We start from the raw sequence: 26,003 nt of genomic DNA on the forward strand, positions 1-26,003 counted from the left end.
GACGGGTTTTGACAATGGTTCTGAACTTTTTGTTTGTGGTGTCAAATCTACCGTTTCAACTTCTTCGGTCATTTCATCTCAGTAAAAAATTTTAGTTTGGTTTGTTTTCAACTGGTTGTTGTTGTTTTTTAAGTCGGTCTAAAACTTCCTGAGGTATAGGAAGAACTTGACAAACACGTTGTGTAACTGCTGGAAGCCGACAAATCCATCTTGAACCCATTTGTCTCAATGCTGTATTGTTCATTTCATCTCAGTAAAAAATTTTACATTCCCCGTTTGAGGCGGTTGAGGTTGGTTATTGTTTACCCATTGTTGTGCATGGTTATATCCTCTGTTAAAGAATCTTTCACCTTGGTCCATATAGTGTCCTGCTTGGTTATAGTAGTCATTTGCTTTGTTATAATAGTTTCCTGCTTGTCTTCCTACATTGTCCATCCATCCTTGAACTTTTCCTCTTGTTTCAGGATTTGGAATAAGATTTGTTGCATCTCGTGCTACATCCCAACCTTTCTGTACAGTTTGGTATAATAGGTTGTGCTTTCTCTTTAAGTATACCTAATGTACTCAAAATCTTCCTTCCAACTCCAAATACACCTCTGGCTATTGTTCCCACTGCGGGTAAAAATCTAGATGCAACTCCTGCTAATGCGCCAAATAAACCCATTTCTTATGGGTTAAAAAATGACGAATCCAAACAAGGACCCCTATGTTTCTAAAGCGACAAAGAAAGCACTCATGGTAAAAATCTTTAGTTCAACACCAAATGCTTGGTTTATGGATATCTTGGAAAACATTCCGAGGTATAAGAAGAGATGGACCACCAACTGGCTAATATTTGTTGGTCAAAACACAAGATACTGTGAAGCCATACCATTACAGTCCAAAGCTATTTTAGATATCTTAGCAGCTTTGACAATATTCGTTGACAAATACCATCCAACAAAACTGACATCTGACTGTGAAAGTTCTTTCAAATCAGATGATGTAAAAAACTATCTGCGTTCAAAAAATGTAAACCAATATTTCATTGTCGACCAAAACCATTCTGCTCTTGGTGTCATTGACGGTTGTATAAAAATGTTAAGAGACTTAAACCAACCACAAAGGTGGTGAAGCAAATGAAATGTCATATGACGACAAATATAGACACTTCTCCATGGCAAAGATGAGACAAGTTTAAATATTTACAATAGCCGTAAACAAAAAGGTTTGGGAAACCACTCCCCGAAGAAATGAAAAACAAACCCTGACTTAGAGAAAGACTATATATTTAATAATTTAGTCAAAAGAGAAAACAAGAAAGAATGCCGGGCTTCAAACTTCAGAAAGGTGACAAAAGTAAAAATAGAAATACCTAAACGCGACCCATATGAAAATACTATTGACTATGACAACAATGAGAACCCGACAGGTACTCACATTCGTGTTCGTAAAAATAGAAGAAAGTATACAAGAGAATATTATGAAGTTTTAGGCAAACATGGCAAAATGTACACACTGCAAGCAGAAGATAAAACTACTATTGTCAGACCTCGTTTCAAACATGTCAAAGTTCAAGGTGGTATACTTTCAAAGACAGTTCTAACAAATATAAGACAACACTCCTGACGAATATGCTAAAGAAGTTGAAAATGACGACTAAGCATTTCTATACCATGCGTAAACTGTCATGTAAGGTGGGCATGTAGTCTTTACTTTGTCCCGTTGTTTGCGTATATCCTGAAACGCGATGTGTATGGTTTCCATCTCCCTGAGTGTTACCCCAGAAACAATTTATAGCAAACTGAACGTTGTCTTTAACATCATATCCTTTACCTTTTGTCATTGCTGACCAATCCCAAAATTTATGTTTATGCCAACCTGCTTGAGATGTACTTAAATCTATGTAGTGACTATGTGCAGGTAAATTTTCACCTGAAATCGTTTTACTTCCACCTGTTTCCTTTGAAGAGTTTGCACAATACAAAAACCTGTCGACTATTTGAGTCCAAGTTCCAAAACCAAGTACTACTTCTGGTCTGGTAGAGTTCATTGACGTATAAATAGAGCCTATAGGATATAATGTTTGAAGTATTTCTGTCTTTAATGTTTGAAGCTCTGTTTTGTCTGCTTTCTTGTCTAACATTGCGGGTAGTTCATATGCTTCAAAGTTTCTGGCATGACTTTCAATGTTCCTGCAACTCTTATCTAAATTGTTAAGAGTATCTTTTTACGCTTGTACTCGGATTCTCTAAAGGTGCACTTGAACCAAGGTCAAAGTTCAGTATTATGTCGTCTGCTCTAACAGTTGTAAAACTTGTATGTGTATGGTTCTTGTCTGCTTTCTTCTCTAACTCATCGTTAACATAAGTTTTATCTGCTTTAAGGTCTAAACATCCTGAAACCCATCCTGTATCAGCTTTAGTTTTTAAAATCTTCGATGTCCATTCATGATACCATTCAGCCCTTTCTATAATTTCATTATCTTTTAATCCACATATTCCTTATCTGCTTTCTTCTCTAACCTACTAGCCACACAATCCTTATCCGCTTTCTTTTCAAGGCTAACGTTTAAGTCTGTTATTTCAGATATAGAATGTGTATGAGTCTTTTTAGAATATTCGTTTTCAGCTCTTGTCACTTCACTTGACATTTTATTGTCAACATATGTTTTGTCTGCTAGTTCAGGATGAGTATGTTCTTTTGTTGCATAAGCATTGTTAGCTCTTTCTTCTTCTTTTGCTATTGCATCGTCTACATATTCTTTGTCAGCTTTGTTGTCAACATCTGCTTTCAAAAGAAGTTCATTTATAGGTTTCTCGTTTAAAGTTCCTTTTGTTGGATTTATACAGACAGTATTGTTCTTCTTGTCTTGAAATAGAAACTCATCTGTCATTGGGTTTAATGTCAGTTTTAAGTTTCCTTCTTTCAATGACTCAGATATCTTAGAATAGTTTGAAAAGTTTGTTGTGTTCTTATTTAGAGCTTGCACAATGAGTTGTCGGTTGTGTTGTTTTCTCTCATAGACGCTGTTTCATTTGACATTTTTATTCTAGATAAAATATGCTTTCAATAGAAAAAGAAAATTCAAGAGTTGCTACAACTAAACCATTAGATGAACTTTTTACTAATGTCGGTCAAAAGTTTGAGACAGAGACCGTAAAGCATGAAGGCTATCGTTTTGACTACCCATTAAGATGGCTAAGAGACCCATCTGTCACAAAAGCTATTGGCTTTCGTAGAATGAAGTTCATTTCAGAAGCCATACATGGTTTCCCATTTACGGTCGGTTTTGAAGTTCGATACTATAACAAAGAAAAACGTATGTATGAGAAATTTGAACAGGGAAAACTTTTACAAGTTAGTTTGCTTGTAAACTTAGAAACAACTCTTCAAGCTTTTCAAGAAAAAATAAACGATATCTATATCGAATATGCAAACCAGTATAACATTGACGAGGGAGAGTACCATCTCGATATTATTTATGACAGGAAAAATGCAACTGTTAAAATCAATAAAATAGAAGACCTTGGAGAAAACGTTTATATTTCTACAAAATATAACAACTTGGCATGGTATAGATTTATGAGGATGTTAAATCAGCCTGCAGCATATCCAGTACACCCAGACTTTTATGAAGTCGAAAACCCTAATGGAACATATGAAAATGTTTTCGACCAAGATGCTATTATTGTTCATGCTTCATTTTCTGGCGCCCAAAACTCTTTCTTATGCTTGGCAAATGACTTTTACGAAAAACCTACAAAGTTATACGAACCACCAAGTGGAAGTATTTCAGACTTTCAAGTATGGTTTACTACAGATGGAAGAAAAAGAATAATTCCATTATACCATGCGTTTTACTTAGAACTTAGTTTCATATACAACTACTATCGAACGGTAAAAATATAATTTTTTAATACGGTTGAGGTGTTGGATTTGGTTGCCAACTAGACTGTGGTGCAGGTTCAGGCTGTTGTATAACAGGAGCTTGTTCTTCTGGTTCAGGGTCTTTAGGTATAATACCAACAAACTGACCTACTCTTTTACCAATATTTTTGACTCCGTTCCAAATTCCTCTTCCTACGGTTTTTATTCCATTCCATATACCTCTTCCAACATTTCGAAAGAAGTTTCCAATACTACTGAAGAAACCCATTTTACTATATGTAAAAATCTAATGTCCACCTAGTCTCTTACGTTTCCTGTTGAGTTCCATAGCATTCTTTAACTGGAGCTCATACATTCTGTTTCTCCTCTGGTAGAAAACATATTCTGGGTCAACTCCTGTGTTCGCGTCATCTGCATAAAGTTGTTTATATCCCACTTCAGGGTTTGTATAAAACTCTTTCCATCTCATATTTGCATACCATGGTGGCAAACCTAACGCAGCGTCATTTGACATGGCAGTTTGCATTTGTACATCTGTTGGCACTTGACCATAGTTTGCCATTGCAGTTTGTATTCTAACTTCATTTGGAATATTCTCTGGGTTTGGTTGTCCAGGTTGCTGTGCATTCGCTAAGTTCTGTGCGTCCATTTAATATTAGATAAAAATATCTCTTACGAGTACATATACTGAACATTTGCAGGCATTGGTTCATCTTCATATTCTCTATATCTTTCTGCCACGTCAAATAAATAAATGACACAATGGAAAAAACCTAAAACAAGTAGTCCTATTTCAAACCACATTTACTTACTAATAAAATTTCTTTGTTATGACACTTTCTCCGGTTTATAGGACCTCTCTCATATTCTATCTTGTCATATATAAACTCATAGTCATGTATGTCCTCTAACCATCTCATAACGGTTTCCAAACCACTTTTATCGGATGTAAAGTAAAAGCATGGATGGTTATGTATAACGTCTAAAGTTTCTAAAGAGTCTCTCAAAGTCCAGTCTACTTGGTATTGAAAATCCCATGTGTTATAGAACGGGCGGGTCCACTATAAAGAAAACATTTTCCTTGTCTTTATATTTTTCATACAACTCTGTCCAATGACATCTCACAAACTCTATACCCTCAATATATTTTTCTATGTCCTCTTTGAAAACATTTGTATAGTTAAGATATAAAACTTTTGACATAAGTGTTTCAATGTCATGAACTCTTATAGAACCACTATATAATAGTCTAGCAGATATACTATCCCAGTCTATATATTCTGCTTTTTTCAAAACCTCTCTCACAATATTTTTCTTATCTAATGGTATACGTTCCATCTTACCTATCTGAATCTTTTCTTTTAACTCTTTCAATATATTGTTTGTGTCTGGAATATGTTTGAGACGGTCCATATAGTTGTCGAAGTCATTGCATATAATCTTTGAGTCTGGGAATATTGTATGACATAAATGGGATATATAGAAACTTCCACCGAACAAATCTACAAATGTTAGACCATTCGGTAGTTTCTTAAGTTCTCTCAATATAATATCTTTACATCTGTTGTAAACAGAAATTCATCAAAAGTGACACATCAGAAAAGCTAAAATATTGAATTTTTGGAACTTTTGATAGAGCACGTTTTTAAATATTAATTAAAGTAAATGTATATTTTGTAAAAATTCTTTTTAATAAAAAAATAAAATTTTGAAGAAGAACACAAAATCTTCTGAAAAATAATATCACATAAACTCATATTATTTTCTAATATATAACTATTTTATATAAAAATCAAATTCAATGATCTTAAAAGCGAAGGATAAACCTCAAAATTTACGAATATAATGAGTGTGAATATAATGCTTATCTATCATAAAACCATATGAAATATCAATTTTTGCTTTACGCCTAATTTTTGACGACAATTAGCAAAAAATGTTAAATGTTAACACTCAGTCCATTTGAATATGAAAAATAAAATTGACTTTGATTAAATGTTTTTATTTATCATGCAATTCTTCTTGCGACCAAAGATTTGAATAAAATTTCAAAAAATAAGATAGCTTAAAAAATAATATACGGTAGTGTTTACTAATAGATGAATAGTATATAAATTCTATTAAAATGGATTTGATCCAAAAAAATATATAAAATTTGATCATAAATAAAATCGTTTTAAATTACTTCTTCATTTAAATTATAACAATTATTTTTGGTTTTATATTTTTTTGGATCAAATCCATTTTAATAGAATTTATATACTATTCATCTATTAGTAAACACTACCGTATATTATTTTTTAAGAGGATGTTTTATTGTCGTCTGGGAAAAGTGACAAAATTATTATTGTCGTCTAAAAAGGTGACAAAGTATTATTGTCGTCTGGAAAAGTGACAAAATTATCATTGTCGTCTAAAAAATAGATTTTTCAAGCATGTTTCGGTACCTAAATAAAGGAAGAACATCAATTCCATCTATGTATATAGTATGCAAACACGCATGATATATGGAGTAGCTCTTTATCTGGCTAAAAATCCTATTATTTGAAAATTCGTATTGTCGTCTAAAACCGCCAGACGACAATAATAATACCCCATTTTTTAAGCTATCTTATTTTTTGAAATTTTATTCAAATCTTTGGTCGCAAGAAGAATTGCATGATAAATAAAAACATTTAATCAAAGTCAATTTTATTTTTCATATTCAAATGGACTGAGTGTTAACATTTAACATTTTTTGCTAATTGTCGTCAAAAATTAGGCGTAAAGCAAAAATTGATATTTCATATGGTTTTATGATAGATAAGCATTATATTCACACTCATTATATTCGTAAATTTTGAGGTTTATCCTTCGCTTTTAAGATCATTGAATTTGATTTTTATATAAAATAGTTATATATTAGAAAATAATATGAGTTTATGTGATATTATTTTTCAGAAGATTTCATTCTATATGCCTATGAAAAGTACTCTCAAAACTAACTTTTTCCTAATTATAATTAAATCTAGAATATTGTATTATGCTTAGTATTATTTCATTTTTCTCATTCAATTTAGAATTTACAAATGTCAAAAAATTGAGAGCTGTCACTTTTGATGAATTTCTGTTTATTACACATCTACTCTTATTTCCAAAGAAGGGTAACGGTGGTTTTGTAAAATTCATTTATATATAATAATAAAAATGTTTTTACCCGAAAAGTGACAGAAAAGTGACAAAGCATGAAAACATATATAATTTGTGAAAAGCGACACATTATATAATGTTTCGACCCAGAAGAAGGCTTCTCAAAGTATACTTCCTTGGAACGCCTGTAACTTTTCCTGTAGCGACGATAGACCCTTACTTGTCCGGACAAAGTTATACTAAACATCTTCAGGGCTAGAGGGCACGAAGTGCCTGGAGGCCCCACTACCTTTTTTTTTTTTTTTTTTTTTGATTCTTGCAAATCATCAAAAATAATTGTATTTTAAAAAACGATCAAATTATCCTTTCATTATTTTAAAACGATTAAATTAGTTTTTATATTGACTAAAGCAATCATATTTATTCATCATTAAATAAACAAAAAAATAATATTTGAGAGTTATTTCAAAAAAACACATTGAATTTATTAATTTGTCTCAATTTCAGTATTATAAATTTTTATAATTTCAATATTTTGAAATACACTTTTTAATATTTCAATATTTATGATATTTCACTGTATTAAGTGGTCTCAAATTGAGCTTCTCAAATATAAGTTGGCCTATTCAAATAATAAAATTAAATAATATTTAAAATAATAAATAAAAGTGATTGAGGTCATAGCAAAACGGCTGTTTCAGTCATTAATTCTTAAAAATAAAAAGTGTAAAAACTAAATACAATGGGTAAAATTCAATAGTGTCTGTGCTATCGTTCAATTTGAAGGTGTCTTTTGAAACCGCAAGACACATTGAATTTTTGAATAGTGTATTATGGTTTGACAGACACCAAAATGAAAAATAAAATGATATTTATTTTAAATATATAAGATCCTTATATAAAATATAAATATTTTATCGTTTTATTTTCTTGTTTTAGAAATGTTTTTTATTGAAAAATCAATAAAACTAACTCCAAAATAAAATTTTTGATTTAAAGACACTATGATGACACCAGGCAAATCTTCCAAGACACCTATCGTCGGGAATCTAACAACCCTACCTAAATCTTAGCCGTTAAGGCTGTTCTGAAAATGTTTTTTTTTCGAAAAAATTCGAAAAAAATTCTTAAAATTCAAAAATCCCTTAATTCCTGAGGATTTTGGAAAAAAGTTTTTACATGAACATGTGTATATTATATGAAGTATATTGATAAGGTAAAAATCAAATTTTATTGCATATTCATCGAGAAAATAAACTAACGAATCCCTCAAAATTGAGAGGGTAATCCTCCTCCTCTCAAATAAACGTACATACGGGAACAAAAGCATTAGCATTTGGAGCAAAAGCACTTGGAGCTTATGACGCAGTAAATAAAATGAGTGGAGGAAGAGTTTCAAAGACATTAGATGCAAATAAAGGAAAGATTGGAGGCTGGGTTGCAAAGAAGTTAAGATTAAATAAAATAGGGCTCATAAATAAAGCATCCAATTTGGTTGCGACTGAGTCAGAAAATGCTTTAGGAAAGGACGATGAGTTTGCAAAACACGCAAAAGACTTTAATGACCAGATGAAAGGTGAAACAATGCATTTAAATAGAGTCGATGGAACTAAAGAAAATGTTTCTTCTCACAACTTCCACCAGTAGTTCTTCCGTATGGTCCCTATGGAATGTATGGAAACCCTTACGAAAGACATTTGACCCATTGACTGGTGGAAGTAATTGGTATCATTATGGACGAAGAAGAAAGACAGTCAAGTTGGAGACGGACGTAAAGAAAGCAACTAAAAAGAAACCAAGGAAGAGAGTTATAAAGCAATGAGAACGTTTATGTTATGAGAAATTTTTAACGTTAGTTTTATTTTTACTGAAAATTTTTATTTGGATGTAATGACGAAAACTATTGAGATAACAAACTACAACGGTCATGAGTTCAAGAACTTGTTCTTCGTTCCGCGTGAGAATACATTCTATCAGTTACGGGGGAGAAAGGGTAAAGTTAGTTTAAGCATTTATGATAGCAAACATAATGGAAGATATATACAAGCAGTAGATACAAACGGTAAGTGTGTTTCATTACATTTGTCAAAACTAATAAACATTAATTATGACAGCGACTTTGACTCAGACGATTGGAGCGACAGTAGTGATACTGAAGAATATGAACTATTATGTGAAGCACAGCAATGGAAAGAGTTGCAATACTTTTGTAAATGAGAACGTTAGTGTGTACGTTAGTGAGAACGTTTATTTTTTCATGCACGTGCATTGTGTCGCGGGGAGTTGCCATGGGCAATGACCTGCGCACAATATATAACGTACAGAGAGGTGAGATGAGGTGGTTTATGTGATAAATACTTTACGTGGCAGAAATAGTTTAAGGTTATTAGAAATATTGCATCTGCGATGTAAAATATACGTTAGTGGTTTTGTAAAGTGTCAGATTGACATATCTTCGGTAAGATGGCGCGCAGTGCCACCGTACTGAAGATATGTATACTAACTTTTAGTCCTTTACAGACCAGAGAACAGTAGTAGGAATACGTTAGGACCAAGTTCTTCCGAAGTCTCTCATTCAATGAGAGGCCTCGGAAGAACTTGACCCTATTCATGTAATTACGAAGTATCTGACATTTTAGGAGCGAGAGAGCGGTAGTATAGGTGCTTGTGTGCAATAACGTATAACTAATATCGCTAGAAGCACAATAATTTTGCGGCCTAACTACTATATCCTAGTAACTAGGCTGCACAATTATTAGTTAGTATACATATCCTGCGTACGGAGGCACTGAGCGCCTCCTTACCCATTATATGTGAATTTGACACTTTACGAAACCGTTAACGTATATTTTACAACACAAACGACAACACTAACTTAACCTTAAATATTTACAAAGCCACCAACCACTTCACCTCACTAACATTTTCACAAACGACTTCACTACTGTAAAAAATAAACGTTCTCACTTACAAAAGTATTGCAACTCCTCCCATTGCTGTGCTTCACACAATACTTCATATTCTTCAGTATCGCTGCTGTCGCTCCAATTGTCAGAGTCAAAGTCACTGTCAAAATAAATGTTAGTAAGTTTTGACAAAGCTAATGAAACACGTTTACCGTTTGTATCTAGGGTTGTTAAAAATATCAAAAATTAGCGTTTTGAAGACACCATGGTGTCTTATAATTTTCCCTTTCTTATTGGCGTGTAGAAATAAATGCGCCAATAGATTGAAGAAGAAGAATTGTTTTTCTCTTAATGAACTTTAATCCTTTTGATATAAGAATATTAAAAACATTAATATAATTTCGATTTCGGAAATTAAATTTCCAAATTTTTTGTCGATTTCGGAAATAACAGGATCCGCATCCAACACGCAACAACAAAACACAAAACACACTTTTTGGTTCTTTCATCGTTTTAATCGTAATTTATGTAATACATGATTTGGATAATTTACAAAAATAGAACTATATTATATTCTTTTCAAAGATTCTTGCAAATCATCAAAAATAATTGTATTTTAAAAAACGATCAAATTATCCTTTCATTATTTTAAACTTAAATTAGTTTTTATGATTGACTAAAGCAATCATATTTATTCATCATTAAATAAACAAAAAAATAATATTTGAGAGTTATTTCAAAAAAACACATTGAATTTATTAATTTGTCTCAATTTCAGTATTATAAATTTTTATAATTTCAATATTTTGAAATACACTTTTTAATATTTCAATATTTATGATATTTCACTGTATTAAGTGGTCTCAAATTGAGCTTCTCAAATATAAGTTGGCCTATTCAAATAATAAAATTAAATAATATTTAAAATAATAAATAAAAGTGATTGAGGTCATAGCAAAACGGCTGTTTCAGTCATTAATTCTTAAAAATAAAAAGTGTAAAAACTAAATACAATGGGTAAAATTCAATAGTGTCTGTGCTATCGTTCAATTTGAAGGTGTCTTTTGAAACGCAAGACACATTGAATTTTTGAATAGTGTATTATGGTTGACAGACACCAATGAAAATAAAATGATATTTATTTTAAATATATAAGATCCTTATATAAAATATAAATTTTTATCGTTTTATTTTCTTGTTTTAGAAATGTTTTTTATTGAAAAATCAATAAAACTAACTCCAAAATAAAATTTTTGATTTAAAGACACTATGATGACACCAGGCAAATCTTCCAAGACACCTGTCGTCGGGAATCTAACAACCCTAATTGTATCGTATGCTTGTATAAACTTTCCATTCTTCATTCCTTCATAAACGCTCAAACTAACTTTACCCTTTCTCCCTCGTATCTGATAGAATGTATTTTCACGAGGAACGAAGAACAAATTCTTGAACTCATGACCGTTGTAGTTTGTTATCTCAATAGTTTTCGTCATTTATATAAAAATTAATGATATCACCACCCTCACACGTATGAAAACATAGCACAAAAATAAATTTAGGTGAAGTGGTGAAATCTCACCTCTTTTTTCACCCGTTTTTCACCCTGTTGAATTCATTGCTTTATAACTCTCTTCCTTGGTTTCTTTTTAGTTGCTTTCTTTACGTCTGTCTCCAACTTGACTGTCTTTCTTCTTCGTCCATAATGATACCAATTACTTCCACCAGTCAATGGGTCAAATGGTCTTTCGTAAGGGTTTCCATACATTCCATAGGTCCATGGAAGAACTACTGCTGGTGGAGAAGAAACATTTTCTTTAGTTCCATCGACTCTATTTAAATGCATTGTTTCACCTTTCATCTGGTCATTAAAGTCTTTTGCGTGTTTTGCAAACTCATCGTCCTTTCCTAAAGCATTTTCTGACTCAGTCGCAACCAAATTGGATGCTTTATTTATGAGCCCTATTTTATTTAATCTTAACTTCTTTGCAACCCAGCCTCCAATCTTTCCTTTATTTGCATCTAATGTCTTCGAAACCCTTCCTCCACTCATTTTATTTACTGCGTCATAAGCTCCAAGTGCTTTTGCTCCAAATGCTAATGCTTTTGTTCCCATTGCGCCTAAAGCTGCCCAAGCTACCATTTACACCATATTAAAATCATCTCTCTTCAATATTATCTCATAAAAGTTCTCGTTACTGGAGAAAGTCAATGAAACATAAGCGTTCTCACGGGCTTCGCCCTCACCGCTTTGCGGTCTATCTAACTTCTTTCTTATATCATCTATACGCTTCAAAATGTCTGAACAATTGCTAACATCTTCTACAACAGTTATTTCATCATGAATGACCTTCAAGAACAAGCTCATTTAATATGCTATTAAAATCATCTCAATAATGAGTCCATCCTTTCCATCTTTAGGTAGCACAACATCTTTCATTGAAGAAGGTTCGACAAGTCTTATGTTAAACTTACTGACAAAGTTTGTTATACTATAATGCTTTGGCGGCGAATACATATAGTTTGAAAGACATAATATAGATTCTTCAGCAAATTCACTTATACTGGATTTTATAACAATGTTCTCACGAGACCAAATGCCACCAATTGACAATCTTGTAAGCAATCCTGCTGAACCTTCACTGTAAACGTCGATGGTAACATTCCACGAAGGTCATCTATTGACATCTTTGAGTCACTGAATTTAAAGATTTTCTTAAAGCAATCGTCATTATCTAACCATGCAATAGCTTTGAAGTTTTCATTCGAATATACATCTGCTTCATTAAATGTAAAACCTGACTTCTTTGCAGAGACGACTTTAAAATCTATTGAGTTTGTTTCAAAATTATATGCTATGGTAACTTCTGAAGGTAATGGATGTCCTTCCGCAGTAGTTGTTCTCTCACTACCGTTTGAAGCTTTGTGTTAAAAACTTTCATGTCATCTCCTGTGTCTAGGTTCACATACACAGCAACAGGAAAACTATCTTGCTTCTTTGTTTCATCATTATATCTCAAAACATTAAAGTTCTTCAATAATATTGTTCTTCCTGCTGGAATACTTCGAACTGTCTGATTTCAATAGCTTTCTCACCTCCTACATACTCTACCCAGTGTCTTGGATATTCATAAGTATACTGACTTTCTTGAATTTTGGTTGGTTTCATCATAACATGTTCATAGTATATCTTTATACTCTTGTCAGTTAGACTCGGTGCTATGTTCTGAATATTTCTGACTTGCATTTTTAATGGAGATAAAATGAAGCATTTAATACATGACGTAGATGAAGACATGAATGAAACTACAGACAAACTTAACTCTTCTCTTATTCTTCCTTTCAGCAAAGATTATGAATTCTGTTCAAATGGTGTATTTCTATTGTGGAAAGATGGGTTCAGGTAAGACATTTAACCTCATTCGTCATATACTCATAACAGAGCGTTTAGGAAACGACTCTTACTATGACCAAATCATTATATCAGCAACTTCAGACTCTATGGACTCAACAGCGAAAACATTTATGTCAAAAGTTCAAGCCTCTGTCGTTAAAGTTCCAGACAGTGAACTCATTGAATTTCTTCAACGTTACATTCGACGTAAGAGGAAATATTATGCCATCGTTGAATTTATACAGTCAGGAATGCAAAAGACTTCTGAGGAGATGGAAAGAATTATTGACAAACACCACTTACGTCAATACTCAGGAGTTTACGATATGAAACGACTTACAAACTACATTCTGTCAAAACTTTCAAAATACCCCTTCAAAAAATATCCATTCAAACACTTTATTAGTTTGTGACGACTTCGCCGGAAAAGGTTTAGTGTCAAAACCAGACTCACCATTAGCTAACATCATAACTAAAGTCAGACATTACCATTTAACTGTAGCAATACTTATGCAAACATGGAGGTTTTTAGCTTTAAACATAAAACGTCTCATAACTGACTTCGTTATCTTTCAAGGTTTCTCACGCTATGATATTGAACTCATTTGGAAACAGTCAGGTATAACATTACCTTTTGAAGAAATTTGGGAAGCATATAAGTCTCTCATCTCTCCTCGTTCATACCTTGAGATTCATATCATGACTAATACCATTAAAGTCAAAAATATTCCATGGGAACGACCAACATTGTTTTAAAGTTTAACCTTCAATTGACTGATGGTAAACAAATTCCATGCATCTCTGTCGCCATTTCTGTTAATATTTTTGCTGTCATTCATATCATCCACTTCCCCATCCGTTAGCTTTTGAGGATATGCGTTAGAATAGCTGTTCTTAAATGAAGGCTTTTCACCTTTGAGAGCATAAACTCTATAACTTTCTGCATACTTTATGTTTGAACCTCCTGAGCCATCATTGACATAAATTTTTATAGGCTTCCACCCTTTGTTCATGTTCCTGCTTCTTCCCTTAGCTCTTTTGTTCAGTAGTTCTACATCTTTATACACAGCACCTGTCTCAGTGAATTCAACAATATTTTCATTCGTTAGCTTTACATTCAAACCCTTGTCGAGTATATTGTTCATTTCATACATATAAAAGGTTTTTATTCTATATGAAATGAGAAGCAAATCCATCTTAGCTGGTGCCGTTAATGTTCCAATTGAACCAACATCAAATGTTGACTCACGAACGACAAACAATATTGTCATAAAGAACTATAGTTCGGAGTGTTTGAAAGAAAAAGAACCAGAACTTAAGTCGGTGAATTTAAACACAGCTTCAAACGCTAACGCTACATCAGATGTTAAGTTAGAGTATCCACCACTGGACCAAATTCTTTCAAGAGAAGCCAACGACAACCCTTACACAAATGTTCAAACAAATCCTTCAGATAACGTAGACCATTACCTTCTTCAGTTATATAAACAATTTTACTCAAAGACGATAAGAAGCTTTTGACAAATCTTATAAGCAAGAACCAAATAATTCTAACAAAGGAGGACCTTGAAAATGTTATCTCACGAATAACAGGGAAACAATGTGTCATTGACTATCTCGACCCTGAAATCGAATGCTGTGGTCAAACTCCACTATTCATGAAAATAGGTAACATCCGCATCATTGAAACACCAGGAACTACAGGAGTTGAGTTTAAGTATAAATATTCGAACGAGTATACAAAACTTTCACTGACTATAAGCTTTGTTTGAAATATGTTTTAGTAAATTAAAGCAGTCAGGACCTTCGGTCTTGGCGCTTTGCGCCGTCAGTCAAAAAATTTCAAGTTAGCAATTTGTAATATCTATCCAAAACTTCTTCAACAGTATCGAACTCATCTTCATAATGCAAACCTAATCTTATTGACTTGGTGCAGTTTTCACTAACACAATATTTTTCTGTTCTCTTGACTGACATAACTAACTCATTTGTTTCATCAAACAGCAACAACCAAAGTTCATGACCTAATACATAACATTCATACTTTATATTTTTAGCTCTGAGTTCTCTTGTAAGCTGTTGCATTTAATATTTTCTAAAAAGTCAACTTCAACAGTCATTCGCACTGGTGCCTTCAGTTCTACAGGCTCTCCTTGAAAGTCAACAAGTCTGAATTGCATGTCTTTCAAATTATGAGGACTAATGCGAACCCATTTACCTAAATGAGTTGCTATGACAGGAACGTTTGGAATGAACATTGAATTGACTGCATAACAGAAGGATTTATATTCTACTGAACCTTTACTATTAACTCCTGAAATGCCTGTGACATTAGCTATTTTAGACTCAATGTATAAACAATTACCATAACATACGTATGGAACAGATTTCATCTCAATCGTTTTGTCAACACTTTTCAAAGGAAATGTCATATGGTATGCTCCCAGAAGCAATTGAACTCTATGACTCATTCGTGTTATCTTAAACTCCTTCGCATAACTGAACTTCAATGTTCCCTCAGAAGAGAGTTCGACATCTATGTTGTCAATAGTTTCTTCATTTATGAGAGTATCTATGACTCCAGCAATTTTATCTATTCTATACCCAGCTCTGTTAGGAAATGTTATAACACTTCTTTTGTCATCTATTTCAATCTCTATGAAATCTGTTTCATCTGTTATGACAAAAGTTGCGATAGTATTGAAGTCAACAACTCTGAAAGCAAGCGCTTCATTCTGAAGACCTAAGTTTGTTTGTAGCTTTACTGTCCCGTATTCGTTTGGGTCTGTACTTTGCAAATAGAACAACATTTTATTCTCATTAAAATATGACTATTGCTGCATATGCGTATGAAACAAATGAAGCAAGAAGAGCACATGAACTAGTAAACGAAAACTCAACTTTAACCATTGAAGGCAATGATTTAGTCATTGACGATGGAAAAACTAAAAAAGTCATTGATTTCGATACTTTTAACACTTATGACCCATTCATTACAATAAGTAAAGTTCCTATCATAAATGATGGAACGGTGCAATATATAAATTCTACAGTAGATGCCTCATTAGTGAAAGTATTAAATGTTCTCATTGAATTGTTAAAGAGCTTTCGATTTGACGACAACATTAAATGCCTAAAGAATTTAGTCATGAATGAGAAACAAATTCTCGGCGTTGCTGGTAGCAGTAATGATGTACACCTTATGACATTAGAATATTATAACGAACATAAAGATGAACTGAAAGGAGAGAAGGGTGACACTGGACCTCAAGGACCACAAGGAATACAAGGAATACAAGGAATACAAGGACCTCAAGGCGAAAACGGTTTGGATGGTGAAGATGGAAAGGATGGAAAAACTGCTAAATCATGGATATGGAACCTTATAAATACTAGTTTAACAGCTGCTTCATATGGAGTTCTTCAATACCAAATCGGAAAGAAATGGGCAGTACTTGGTGAAGAAGTTTTAGATGACGTTAAAAATGCTTTGAACTTCATTTCAAATGGTTCGGATACTATTAAAACTTTATCTGGTTGGATGCAAGAAACAAGGAGTCAAATAGATACTGTAAGACGTATAGCAAACAATGCACGTACGGGATTGGATACTTTACGAGAAGCACAAAATACACTAAAGGAAGCAAATGATATTCTTGGCTCAGTATCAGACATGCATGAAGATTGGCTTAAAGGTATTGACAAATCTTTAAAAAATCACAGTCAGTCTATTGCTGACTACAAGAAAAGTATAGATTTTTTACATAGTGCTATGGACGTACATGATGGAAGCATAAGGAACTTACTTAATGCTAACAATAACTTACCAGGAACTATTAAAGCATTTATAAAGTCCTTTGTAAAACCTGGTGCTCTAACATTTAGGTCTTTGAGAGCAAGAGCATTGAAGTCAAGAGATGCAGAAACTCCAACAGAACCTACAGAAGGAACTGAAACAACAGAAACTCCAGAAGAACCACCAAAACCAACAGCTAATGAAATATTGTTCGAATATTTTCCAAGGTACTCTGTTCTCATTGCATACATTCAAGAAATACTTAAGAAAGCAGACTTGACTTTAGGAGATGATGAAAGTTCTGTATATCTTTCGTTCCAGTTTCAAATAGCAGAACTTTTGAGACAGATATGCTTAATGTATGACAACATCTCTGATTTCACAAGATATGATGACGACCATGACCCCGAACACGGTGAAGAAGAAGTTTTACAAACATCCATTAAGACAGGAAAGGTTTTAACTCAAAGTCTCATTATTGACACCAAAGATGGCGAAGTGGACGTTCTTCAAGAGCTGAAGAAAAATACTTCTTCGGGAGGTGGTGGTAGGCATGAACTTGAAATAAATGAGATAGAAGAGAAATTAGCCGAAAAAGCAGATAAAAACCATGTTCATTATATAAGTTCAGACGAACAGATTATAACGGACTACCATGGATATTTAACACAGGATGAACAAATAAGCACTGAAGATGTTAATGAAAGAAGATATAAATTCATTCGTGCTAAAGGTTATGACATACACTGTACTGTACAGTATGACACAGGTAAAGCACCAGAAGCATTTGTTATAACAATGAAATTTATGCTTCATACTTCTTTGTTAACGGTGTATTAGTTGAACCAAGATTTACATTGAGAGTTAAGGCAAAAATAACTTTTGAAGATGCTATTAAAAGTAAAGCTGACAAAGATGAACTTGACGCAACGAACAAAGTTTTGAAATCTCATAAACACAATATCTCCGATATAAATGAACTTCAAGCTACATTAAATAGTAAAGCTGACAAGAACCATACACATGAATCCTTCACTACTGTTAGAGCAGACGACATAATATTGAACTATACCCTTGGTTCAAGTGCACCTTTAGAGAATCCAAGTACAAGCGTAAAAGATACACTAAACTCCTTAAATAACAAATGTATGAATATCGAAGGTCATGTCAGAAACTTTGAAACACATGAACTACCAGCAATGTTAGATAAGAAAGCAGATAAAGAACATACACATAACTCCTTCTCAACTGTTGCTATAGAAAGTATTGAAGGAACGGTTGGCGGAACTGGTGGGGATGCATTATATTATAAACCTCCTAACTTTCCACAAGGTTTAACATCGAATGAAAACATAACAACGAAGAAAGACATTAGCTGTAAAAATGTTTATGTCATGGATGATGAAAATAATGTTAAATTCACTGCTCAAGATTTATATGATAAGAAAGCTGACAAAACAGAGCTTCAAACATTAAAGACTGAAATACTTCAAACATTATATCCTGTTGGTTCTTTATATACATCAATGAATTCAACAAATCCAGCAACAGTTTGGGTTTTGGTACATGGCAAGCAGATTGTAGACAAATTCTTATACTGTCTAACTCTTCAAAGCAAACAGGAGGCTCAAAGAAAATTAATGAAGCAAACTTACCTGCGCACACTCATACAGGAACGACAAACTTTTCTGGCGACCATAGCCACTCATTAAGAGACCACCCATTATACAACTCAGACTATAAAGCTGGTCATGACGTTTTATCTCCATCTTATAACAATTCAGCAAAAAAGACTTTTCGACCAACTGAACCAGGAGGAAATCATGTCCATACTTTCACAACAAATCCAACAGGCTCGGGTGCAGATTATATGCCACCATTTGTGACTGTATTCGCATGGTACCGCGTTCAATGAACGCGCTTGAGCCTAGACCCTTTGGGTCAAGGCTTACCGTCTTGAATAAAATCTTTAACTTTACATAAATGAGCTTGAAAGAAGTATTCGAACAACATCCATGGAGGTCATTTAAGAAGTTCAATGAAGCTGCAAAGAGTTGGGGATTTACTAACAGAGCTGAAGTGAAAAGGTTCTTTGACAAAAATGTTGTACATCAAACAAAAATAAACCCTTACGACTACTTTTTACCAATTTACTCCAACACTCCTGACACATACCAATTTGACACTCTCGTTCAGAGTAAGAAAGGAAGAAAGCCACCATTCCTCATCTTCATTAATGTTAACACTCGCAAAGCATATGCATATCCAATGAAAAATAAAGGAACTCGTGAAGTGTTAAGAGTTTTACAAAAGTTTGTAGCAGAACATAGCCCAAGTACTTTAACATCAGACCAAGACAGTGCATACCTCAGCAATGAAATCACAGATTTTCTCATTAAGCATAACATAACTCACTACACTACTGAAGACCATAACCATAACATACTCGGCATCATAAACCGCTTCATAAGAACGCTCAGAGATTTAAACCAAGAGCGAGACTTTACCGAAGAAACAATGAAACATTTTCTCGAAGTATATAATTCCTCAACACATTCTACAACAGGACATACACCAAATTCAATGACACAACAACAAGAAGAAAAGTATATACAAAAGAAACGAAGTCAAACACAAAATATCAGAAATTCAACACAATTTACCCTCATTCCTGGTACAAAAGTTCGTGTAGTTCTTGACGACAAACCGTTGACAAAGAAACGTTTAAGGTTAAGTAGAAACTATTATATCGTAGACTCTACGCAAGGTAATGGATATCTTATAAAAGCTGCCGACGACTCTATTGCGTTTTATCCTCGTCATAAATTAGTTGAAAGTAGTAATGGCAAACTTGCTGAAACCATTGACGAAGCAAAGCGAGGAGTGGTTATTGAAATACTTGGCTATAACATAAACGATGACACTTATAAAGTAAGATATGAAGGAGGCGTTGAAGATGTTATACCATCTAAGAACTTGAGAGAGTCGAAGCCAACACATCTGGGACCATTAGAGCGGGAGTACTGGAAAGACAAAAATATGCCAGAAAGAATAAGAAAATTCTTTCAAACTTTTTCATTAGATGTAAATCAGACAAAAATAATGTTTAGGTGAAGAGGTGAAATCTCACCTCTTTTTTCACCTGTTTTTTCACCCTCGTGAATTTTCATGAATTTCCTTAAGATAGAAAAAATAAAGTTAGTTTTATTTTTATTTATTTTTTTATTTTGTATAAAAGATATGATTTCAACAATCGGTACAACAACAATTCAAGCTGCGAACGGCGGGACTCTGTCCACAACTACAGCACCAAACTCGTTAGTCATGAATCCTACGTCAATGTTGATAGAGATGAAAAGCTTTATTCCTTCTTCATATACTTTTGAAACAGAAATCCAGAAGATAAAGCAAGAACTTTTAACAAGTAATTTAGACTGTAGTGCGAAAGATGAAACAAATGAACAGTATCTTTATGAAATGGAGGACCTCATCGACCATTTGCCTAAACTACCTGAAATTCAGCAGCAAAAACTAACTATTCCTGAATTCGACGAAATTGAAGTCAAAGCAACTGACTCAGTAGAAATTAAGAAATTCATACGTAAAGTAAATTATGAATTCCTTGGTTTTCATTGCAACCATAAAGTTATGGACAAAGATTGCGACATGGTTTATAAAAAATTTCTGACCTTTACAAATCCGAAGAATTTAAGACATACGATAACTTGTTTCATTAGTTGCAAAATGTGTTTGGGAAATAAGAGATAAAGATAGAAGAGGCAAAGTATGGAACGAACAAATAAGACCCGCTATGTTTGAGATGAAGAGCAATTGACGCTTTAGTTGTTTTAGCTGGTAATGTTTCAATGTATAACGCAAAAACGATGCCGCAATGTTCAAAATGTAAAGCAGCAATAAGAAAATATAACTACTCAGTCAAAGAGATAGAAAGAATGCGAAACGACTATGCAGACTTAAAGAAAGAAGCAGAAAAGCCAGCAGAAGATAAAATGGATATGTTGACATTTCTTAATAAAAACTATCCAACAGCAGAAGATTTCCTTCTGTCTGACGTCAAGAAGAAATATAAAGAGACTTTCGGCATGATTAAAACATTCAATGTACTAAAAGAAGAAATAGAAGCTACGAAATTGTTTAGGATTTCAAATATACATCGTACAATTCATGTAAAACGCTTGTGAAAAAAGAGGAGAAAAAACAGGTGAAAAAAGAGGTGAAATCTCACCTCTTCACCTAAACATTATTTTTATTGAATTCAGCACAAAAATAATGAATTTCATTAGTTAGAAAAATAACGCTAATTTTTTTCTAAGAAAAATTTTTATTTTGTATGTAAAGACAGTAATGACAAACATTGAGTTTGAAACAGTTAGAAAGATAGACAATGACACCAAAGTGGTTAGAATAGGTGATTTAAACGTAAGATACTCAAAGAAATACAACAAATATTCTTTGTCAGACATTATATCTCCATCTGAAAAGAAAACAAACGACTGGGTTAGAAATGCTTCAACTCAGAAAATTTTGACAAGAAATCCTGAGCTTATGATATCAGTAGCATTCATGGAACACAGCATATCTTATAGACAAAAGTCTTATACCAATAGTTTTTTATGGTTAGACCCAGTTGTTGGATATAACTTCATAACATATGGTTCATTCGACTCAGAACGTTGCAGTGAAGGCTTACTTTATATCGTTCAGAAACCGAAGGACTTCAACACAAAAGATATAAGATAGGAAGGACATATAATATAACTCAAAGATATGACAGTACAGTCAATAGAGTCAAGGTTGTGTTTGTTAATGATATGAGAGCTGCTGAAACAGAACTGCTTGAAGTTTTTGAGAAAATGTATGGTGCTCCCACGAAAGGTAAAGAAACGTTTGAAGTAGATGAGATAGATAAAGCTATAAAATTATTTGACGAAGTTGCTGAAAAATACATGTAAAGCGTTTATTTTGGTCTTTTGTGAAAGTCAGAAAATAACGCTAATTTTTTTCTAACAATTTTTTTTATTTTGTATGTAAAGACAGTAATGTCAACATTAGAGAAACACAACAATTGCTATCGTTCATGAAGCCATAATGAAGAATACGAATACATACAGTATAACAAAACAATTGAGACTCATTCGTTCGGTCAAAGACGATATGTACCAGATGCAAAGTATAATGAACGCTCTTCGTTCTACAAAGCAAGCATATCATTGGTTTGAAAACCAACAGACAAAAGAACTTTTAGAAGAATTTCCTCATATGATTGCTTCCCTCGGAAAACCGAGAGAAGAGATTCCGTACGAAAATCGCAAGAATTTGGCTCCTGGTTTGAAAGGTTATTATGTTCATAGACTTTTAGTAAACGCTGTAGCAATGTGGACTTCACCTCGTTATGCTTGTTATATTTTCATGATGTTAGATGAACTATATAAAGAAGAACGTGGAGAGATGGAAAAGAAACTTCAAGCAAAAGATGAAGTCATTGAATCCAAAGACAAAAGCATACAGAAAAGAATACCGCGTTCAGTACCAAAAGGAAAGGAAAAGAGTTATAAGTATATGATATATATACTGAAGAGTTAGAGAAAGAAGAAGATAAAGATATGGTTATGTTACATTTAGTCAGAAGAAACAACAAGAGCTTTTATGACTTAGCTAAGATATATAAATCTGACAGAAACTGGTTCTATCGTGAAAACTTACCGATTTCAATGACACCGAATGAACAAATAAAGGAAATTGTCAAAAATACTCTTCCTCAAACACACTATGACATCAAAGGTTGCACAATACTTACATTCAAGGAAGACTTAACATTACTGAAGGAAAAAATAACAGAATATTTCAATAACTTCAAAGAGGAAGAATAAAAAAATCTAAGCTAATTTTATTTTTTTTTATAAAATTTTATCTCATATGAAAGAACATGAATTTAGAATATTCGGAACTCATGACAGAAGAAGAGAACGAACAACATGTAAAAGATTATGCAAAATTTCTGAAGACATACAAAGCATTTAAACAATATCTAAATGCTTCTAAAGATTATGCAAAATTTCTGAAGGTATATAAAGCTTATGAAAAAGCGTATGAAAAGTTTATACATTGGGGAATTGTTGTAAAATATCCATATGAAGACTAACCAAAAATATATTTTTGCTTAAATAGCTTCAGGGTCTATTTCTTCAACCATTTCACTTCCTTCGTCAATGTCAATAGAAGCTTCTTCAACCTTTGGTAAGAATTTCTGTATAACATCTTTGTTCGTTATTGTCTTCAGAGATGAAGGATAATATTTCACAGATGTTTCACCCTTCTTATATTCTTTCTGTTCGGAAAGATTTAAAGCAATACTGAAGAAGTCAACGTTAGAGTTCTTTATGACAGTATAATGAGTATCTTTGACATTCACGAAGAAACTCTTTTGTTTCAAAACTACTGCTAACTCTTGTGAAGTATAACGTTTGCGGTCAATGACGATAGCTAATGGTCTGACATACTGACCAAACTTAGATTCTTTCACAAACTTCTTGTTAAAGATAACATTAACATTTGAAGCATTATTGAACTCATTCTTGATGGCAGTAGCGAGAGCATTGTATGAAAAGAACTTGCAATCTTGCATGTGTTTCATTAAAATAAAAATATTAAATTATTTTGAAAAATAACTTAAAAAAATCTAATCTAATTTTTTCAAAAAATATTTTTTTATTTCCTACTAAAGATGTATCGGAAGTTGTCTAAGTTAGAACACTCGGAAATAAAACAACTTCTTACAGAAGCTAATATAGATGTTGCAAAGCATTACGCAACAAACAAAAAAGCACTCGCTGACATCCTCAATGACTATAATGGTGCAATAAGTTATGATAGAATTCATGAGTTCATAAAGCCGCAACGCGGCGAGGACGAAGTCCATGCAAGAGCATTTCCTTTAAATGACGTTGCTATTGACTTATATCATAGACGTTCAGTACCTCATGAAGTAAGAAGAGAAATGTTTGACATAACAAATGCAAACGTTGGTGAAACAAGAAGAAGAGACGACACACTGAAACAACAGAGAAGAGAGATGTTTAAGAGCGCTATAGAACAAGTTCGCAAAGCTAACGATGTCCTTCGTTCCATTGACGACAAACCAAAAGAAGGTGAGAGATGGTTAAAGAAAGATGAAGAGAATAGGAAGAGGAATGTTAAGACAGGCAATAGACTCATTGACTTTAACATCGAAGCTTTAGATGAACCAAACAGAGACTACTTACACAAACATTTCGGTAAGGTTTTTCAGAGACTCTTAGAGAAGATTAAAATAAACTCCCAACAAAGATGGATGATATGTTATAAACTTGGTGGAAAGTATGAATGTTCTACGTTAAACCTCAATAATATTGGAACATTACTATATCAGCTCTTGAAGGAGAACTTTATATCAGAGATAGAAGCAAATGCTGCAGGTATTGTTGAAATGCACTATGACTTCTTCTTGACAAACATAAAGAATCTTACTGAAATAAAGATGTATGATTTAACAGAATATGAAGGCTTAACGATGTCAGATGTAAAGAAAGGCAAACCAAAAAAGAGACCATATAGAGATGAAAGCACACTGACAAATGACCAGAAAGCCATTTTGGAAGCTCTTAAGCAAACAGGAAACCCAGCACTTATAGAAAGCTTTTGGAAAGATAATGGTGAAAAGAAGTTTTATAAGAAGAGAAGCGGTCAGTTCTGGAAGTATCTTTGCACATTACCTATAAATCTTGAACGCTACCAAATCTTCAATGAACTGAACAAAAGAACTGCAACACTTATGACAGAAGATAACTGCTTCGTTTATGCTTGCATTCAGGCTGGAGTAAATGAAGAAACTATTGACCACATGAGAGAAGTCATTCGTGTTAGAGACTTTCCTCAAAGTAAAGTACAAGAAATTTCTGACGCAACAGGTATAGCATTTAATGTTACCATTGGTTACTTCAATGACTCAAGACATAATGAAATAAAGAGATACATACCAAAAGAATGTGAAACTGTTCGAACTATTGACTTACTTCTTGTTGAAGACCACTACATGCTAAATGTAAGATTACCAATGACAACATATTTCATTCGCAACTATATAGAAATCTTGAAGGAGTGTGGTGGAATGAACATTGAGAAACAGATGAAGATTTATACAAAGAGAGAGAACAAATATGTAGTTCGTTATGATAGAACAACACCGTTATGGGATGTTATGAAAACATTGTGGGAGTGCAAATATTTCGAACCTATTTCTTATGGAGAACTTTTCACATATACGACTGACTTATATAAACAGAACCTTGCACCATTTAATGATTTGACATATGCTCCAAAGTATTGTGTACAACTGAAGAAGAAAGCCGAGTCAAAAGAAGTAAATAAAAATAAGTGCAAGTTCATTCCTGAGCACGTTTTCTTTGCTGACTTTGAGTGCAGTACTGATGGCTTTCATAAAGCTTTTAACATCTGTTATGACAGTGAAGATGGTTCAGTGAGTGAAAGCATTTGGGGTCAGAACTGTGCAACGGAATTTTTGGAGCGACTTCCTGACAAGAGTTTAATATATTTCCATAACCTCAGTTATGACATAAACTTCATCTTAAGACACATGACAGAAGTGAAAGGAACTCCCATCATTAAAGGTTCACGAACAATGCAAATAACTGGCTTATATAAAGGAAGGGCAATTATTATAAAAGACTCTTACAGTGTTATAAATAAGAAGCTTAAACTATTTCCTGCTATGTTTAACTTACAAACAGGACCGAAAGAAGTATTTCCATACAACTACTACAGCAGTGTTTTGTTAGCAAATGACAACAGAACTGGTGTCATTTCTGAAGCGTGTAAGTTTATCCAGGAT

At 33.2% G+C, this 26,003-nt stretch overlaps 10 protein-coding genes and 7 pseudogenes across 17 annotated transcripts, besides 5 other annotated features; 10 read left to right on the top strand and 7 right to left on the bottom strand.

Annotated features, from left to right (window-relative positions):
• Positions 1 to 2,074: part of a mobile genetic element that runs on past the window's edge.
• A 260-nt stretch (positions 2,075 to 2,334) lies between these two features.
• TVAGG3_0572890 lies at positions 2,335 to 2,971 on the bottom strand (annotated as a pseudogene). Its single transcript has one exon. A coding segment is annotated over exon 1 (637 nt).
• A 71-nt stretch (positions 2,972 to 3,042) lies between these two features.
• On the top strand, positions 3,043 to 3,891 carry TVAGG3_0572900 (uncharacterized protein; the record flags this gene model as incomplete). Its single annotated transcript, XM_051238855.1, has 1 exon — positions 3,043 to 3,891. One exon carries the CDS (start codon positions 3,043 to 3,045, stop codon positions 3,889 to 3,891), a length of 849 nt encoding a protein of 282 aa, XP_051096679.1.
• Positions 3,892 to 3,895: 4 nt separating this feature from the next.
• Positions 3,896 to 4,138, bottom strand: TVAGG3_0572910 (serine threonine-protein phosphatase family; the record flags this gene model as incomplete). The annotated part of the gene is made up of 1 exon (XM_051238856.1): positions 3,896 to 4,138. The coding sequence occupies one exon, from the start codon at positions 4,136 to 4,138 to the stop codon at positions 3,896 to 3,898; it is 243 nt and encodes an 80-aa protein (XP_051096680.1).
• An 18-nt stretch (positions 4,139 to 4,156) lies between these two features.
• TVAGG3_0572920 (uncharacterized protein) lies at positions 4,157 to 4,519 on the bottom strand (the record flags this gene model as incomplete). Its single annotated transcript, XM_051238857.1, has 1 exon — positions 4,157 to 4,519. One exon carries the CDS (start codon positions 4,517 to 4,519, stop codon positions 4,157 to 4,159), a length of 363 nt encoding a protein of 120 aa, XP_051096681.1.
• A 913-nt stretch (positions 4,520 to 5,432) lies between these two features.
• Positions 5,433 to 5,470: a mobile genetic element.
• Positions 5,471 to 6,949: 1,479 nt separating this feature from the next.
• Positions 6,950 to 6,986: a mobile genetic element.
• Positions 6,987 to 8,376: 1,390 nt separating this feature from the next.
• On the top strand, positions 8,377 to 8,821 carry TVAGG3_0572950 (annotated as a pseudogene). The gene has a single exon. A coding segment is annotated over exon 1 (445 nt).
• Positions 8,822 to 9,540: 719 nt separating this feature from the next.
• Positions 9,541 to 9,615: a mobile genetic element.
• A 1,617-nt stretch (positions 9,616 to 11,232) lies between these two features.
• Positions 11,233 to 26,003: part of a mobile genetic element that runs on past the window's edge.
• Positions 12,274 to 12,593, bottom strand: TVAGG3_0572980 (annotated as a pseudogene). The gene has a single exon. A coding segment is annotated over exon 1 (320 nt).
• On the top strand, positions 13,202 to 13,937 carry TVAGG3_0572990 (annotated as a pseudogene). Its single transcript has one exon. A coding segment is annotated over exon 1 (736 nt).
• On the bottom strand, positions 14,052 to 14,453 carry TVAGG3_0573000 (uncharacterized protein; the record flags this gene model as incomplete). Its single annotated transcript, XM_051238858.1, has 1 exon — positions 14,052 to 14,453. The coding sequence occupies one exon, from the start codon at positions 14,451 to 14,453 to the stop codon at positions 14,052 to 14,054; it is 402 nt and encodes a 133-aa protein (XP_051096682.1).
• On the bottom strand, positions 15,345 to 16,109 carry TVAGG3_0573010 (uncharacterized protein; the record flags this gene model as incomplete). The annotated part of the gene is made up of 1 exon (XM_051238859.1): positions 15,345 to 16,109. The coding sequence occupies one exon, from the start codon at positions 16,107 to 16,109 to the stop codon at positions 15,345 to 15,347; it is 765 nt and encodes a 254-aa protein (XP_051096683.1).
• TVAGG3_0573020 (organellar and viral DNA polymerase type B) lies at positions 16,127 to 16,625 on the top strand (the record flags this gene model as incomplete). The annotated part of the gene is made up of 1 exon (XM_051238860.1): positions 16,127 to 16,625. A coding segment is annotated over one exon (499 nt), but the record flags the coding sequence as incomplete, so codon positions are not given.
• On the top strand, positions 16,841 to 19,010 carry TVAGG3_0573030 (annotated as a pseudogene). Its single transcript has one exon. A coding segment is annotated over exon 1 (2,170 nt).
• Positions 19,364 to 19,834, top strand: TVAGG3_0573040 (integrase core domain containing protein family; the record flags this gene model as incomplete). The annotated part of the gene is made up of 1 exon (XM_051238861.1): positions 19,364 to 19,834. A coding segment is annotated over one exon (471 nt), but the record flags the coding sequence as incomplete, so codon positions are not given.
• On the top strand, positions 20,336 to 21,248 carry TVAGG3_0573050 (annotated as a pseudogene). Its single transcript has one exon. A coding segment is annotated over exon 1 (913 nt).
• On the top strand, positions 22,292 to 22,883 carry TVAGG3_0573060 (annotated as a pseudogene). The gene has a single exon. A coding segment is annotated over exon 1 (592 nt).
• TVAGG3_0573070 (uncharacterized protein) lies at positions 23,277 to 23,750 on the bottom strand (the record flags this gene model as incomplete). Its single annotated transcript, XM_051238862.1, has 1 exon — positions 23,277 to 23,750. One exon carries the CDS (start codon positions 23,748 to 23,750, stop codon positions 23,277 to 23,279), a length of 474 nt encoding a protein of 157 aa, XP_051096686.1.
• Positions 23,841 to 24,304, top strand: TVAGG3_0573080 (organellar and viral DNA polymerase type B; the record flags this gene model as incomplete). Its single annotated transcript, XM_051238863.1, has 1 exon — positions 23,841 to 24,304. A coding segment is annotated over one exon (464 nt), but the record flags the coding sequence as incomplete, so codon positions are not given.
• TVAGG3_0573090 (organellar and viral DNA polymerase type B) lies at positions 24,447 to 25,848 on the top strand (the record flags this gene model as incomplete). Its single annotated transcript, XM_051238864.1, has 1 exon — positions 24,447 to 25,848. A coding segment is annotated over one exon (1,402 nt), but the record flags the coding sequence as incomplete, so codon positions are not given.

Source organism: Trichomonas vaginalis, chromosome II (assembly GCF_026262505.1).
Source record: "Trichomonas vaginalis G3 chromosome II, whole genome shotgun sequence".
Lineage (NCBI taxonomy): Eukaryota > Parabasalia > Trichomonadida > Trichomonadidae > Trichomonas > Trichomonas vaginalis.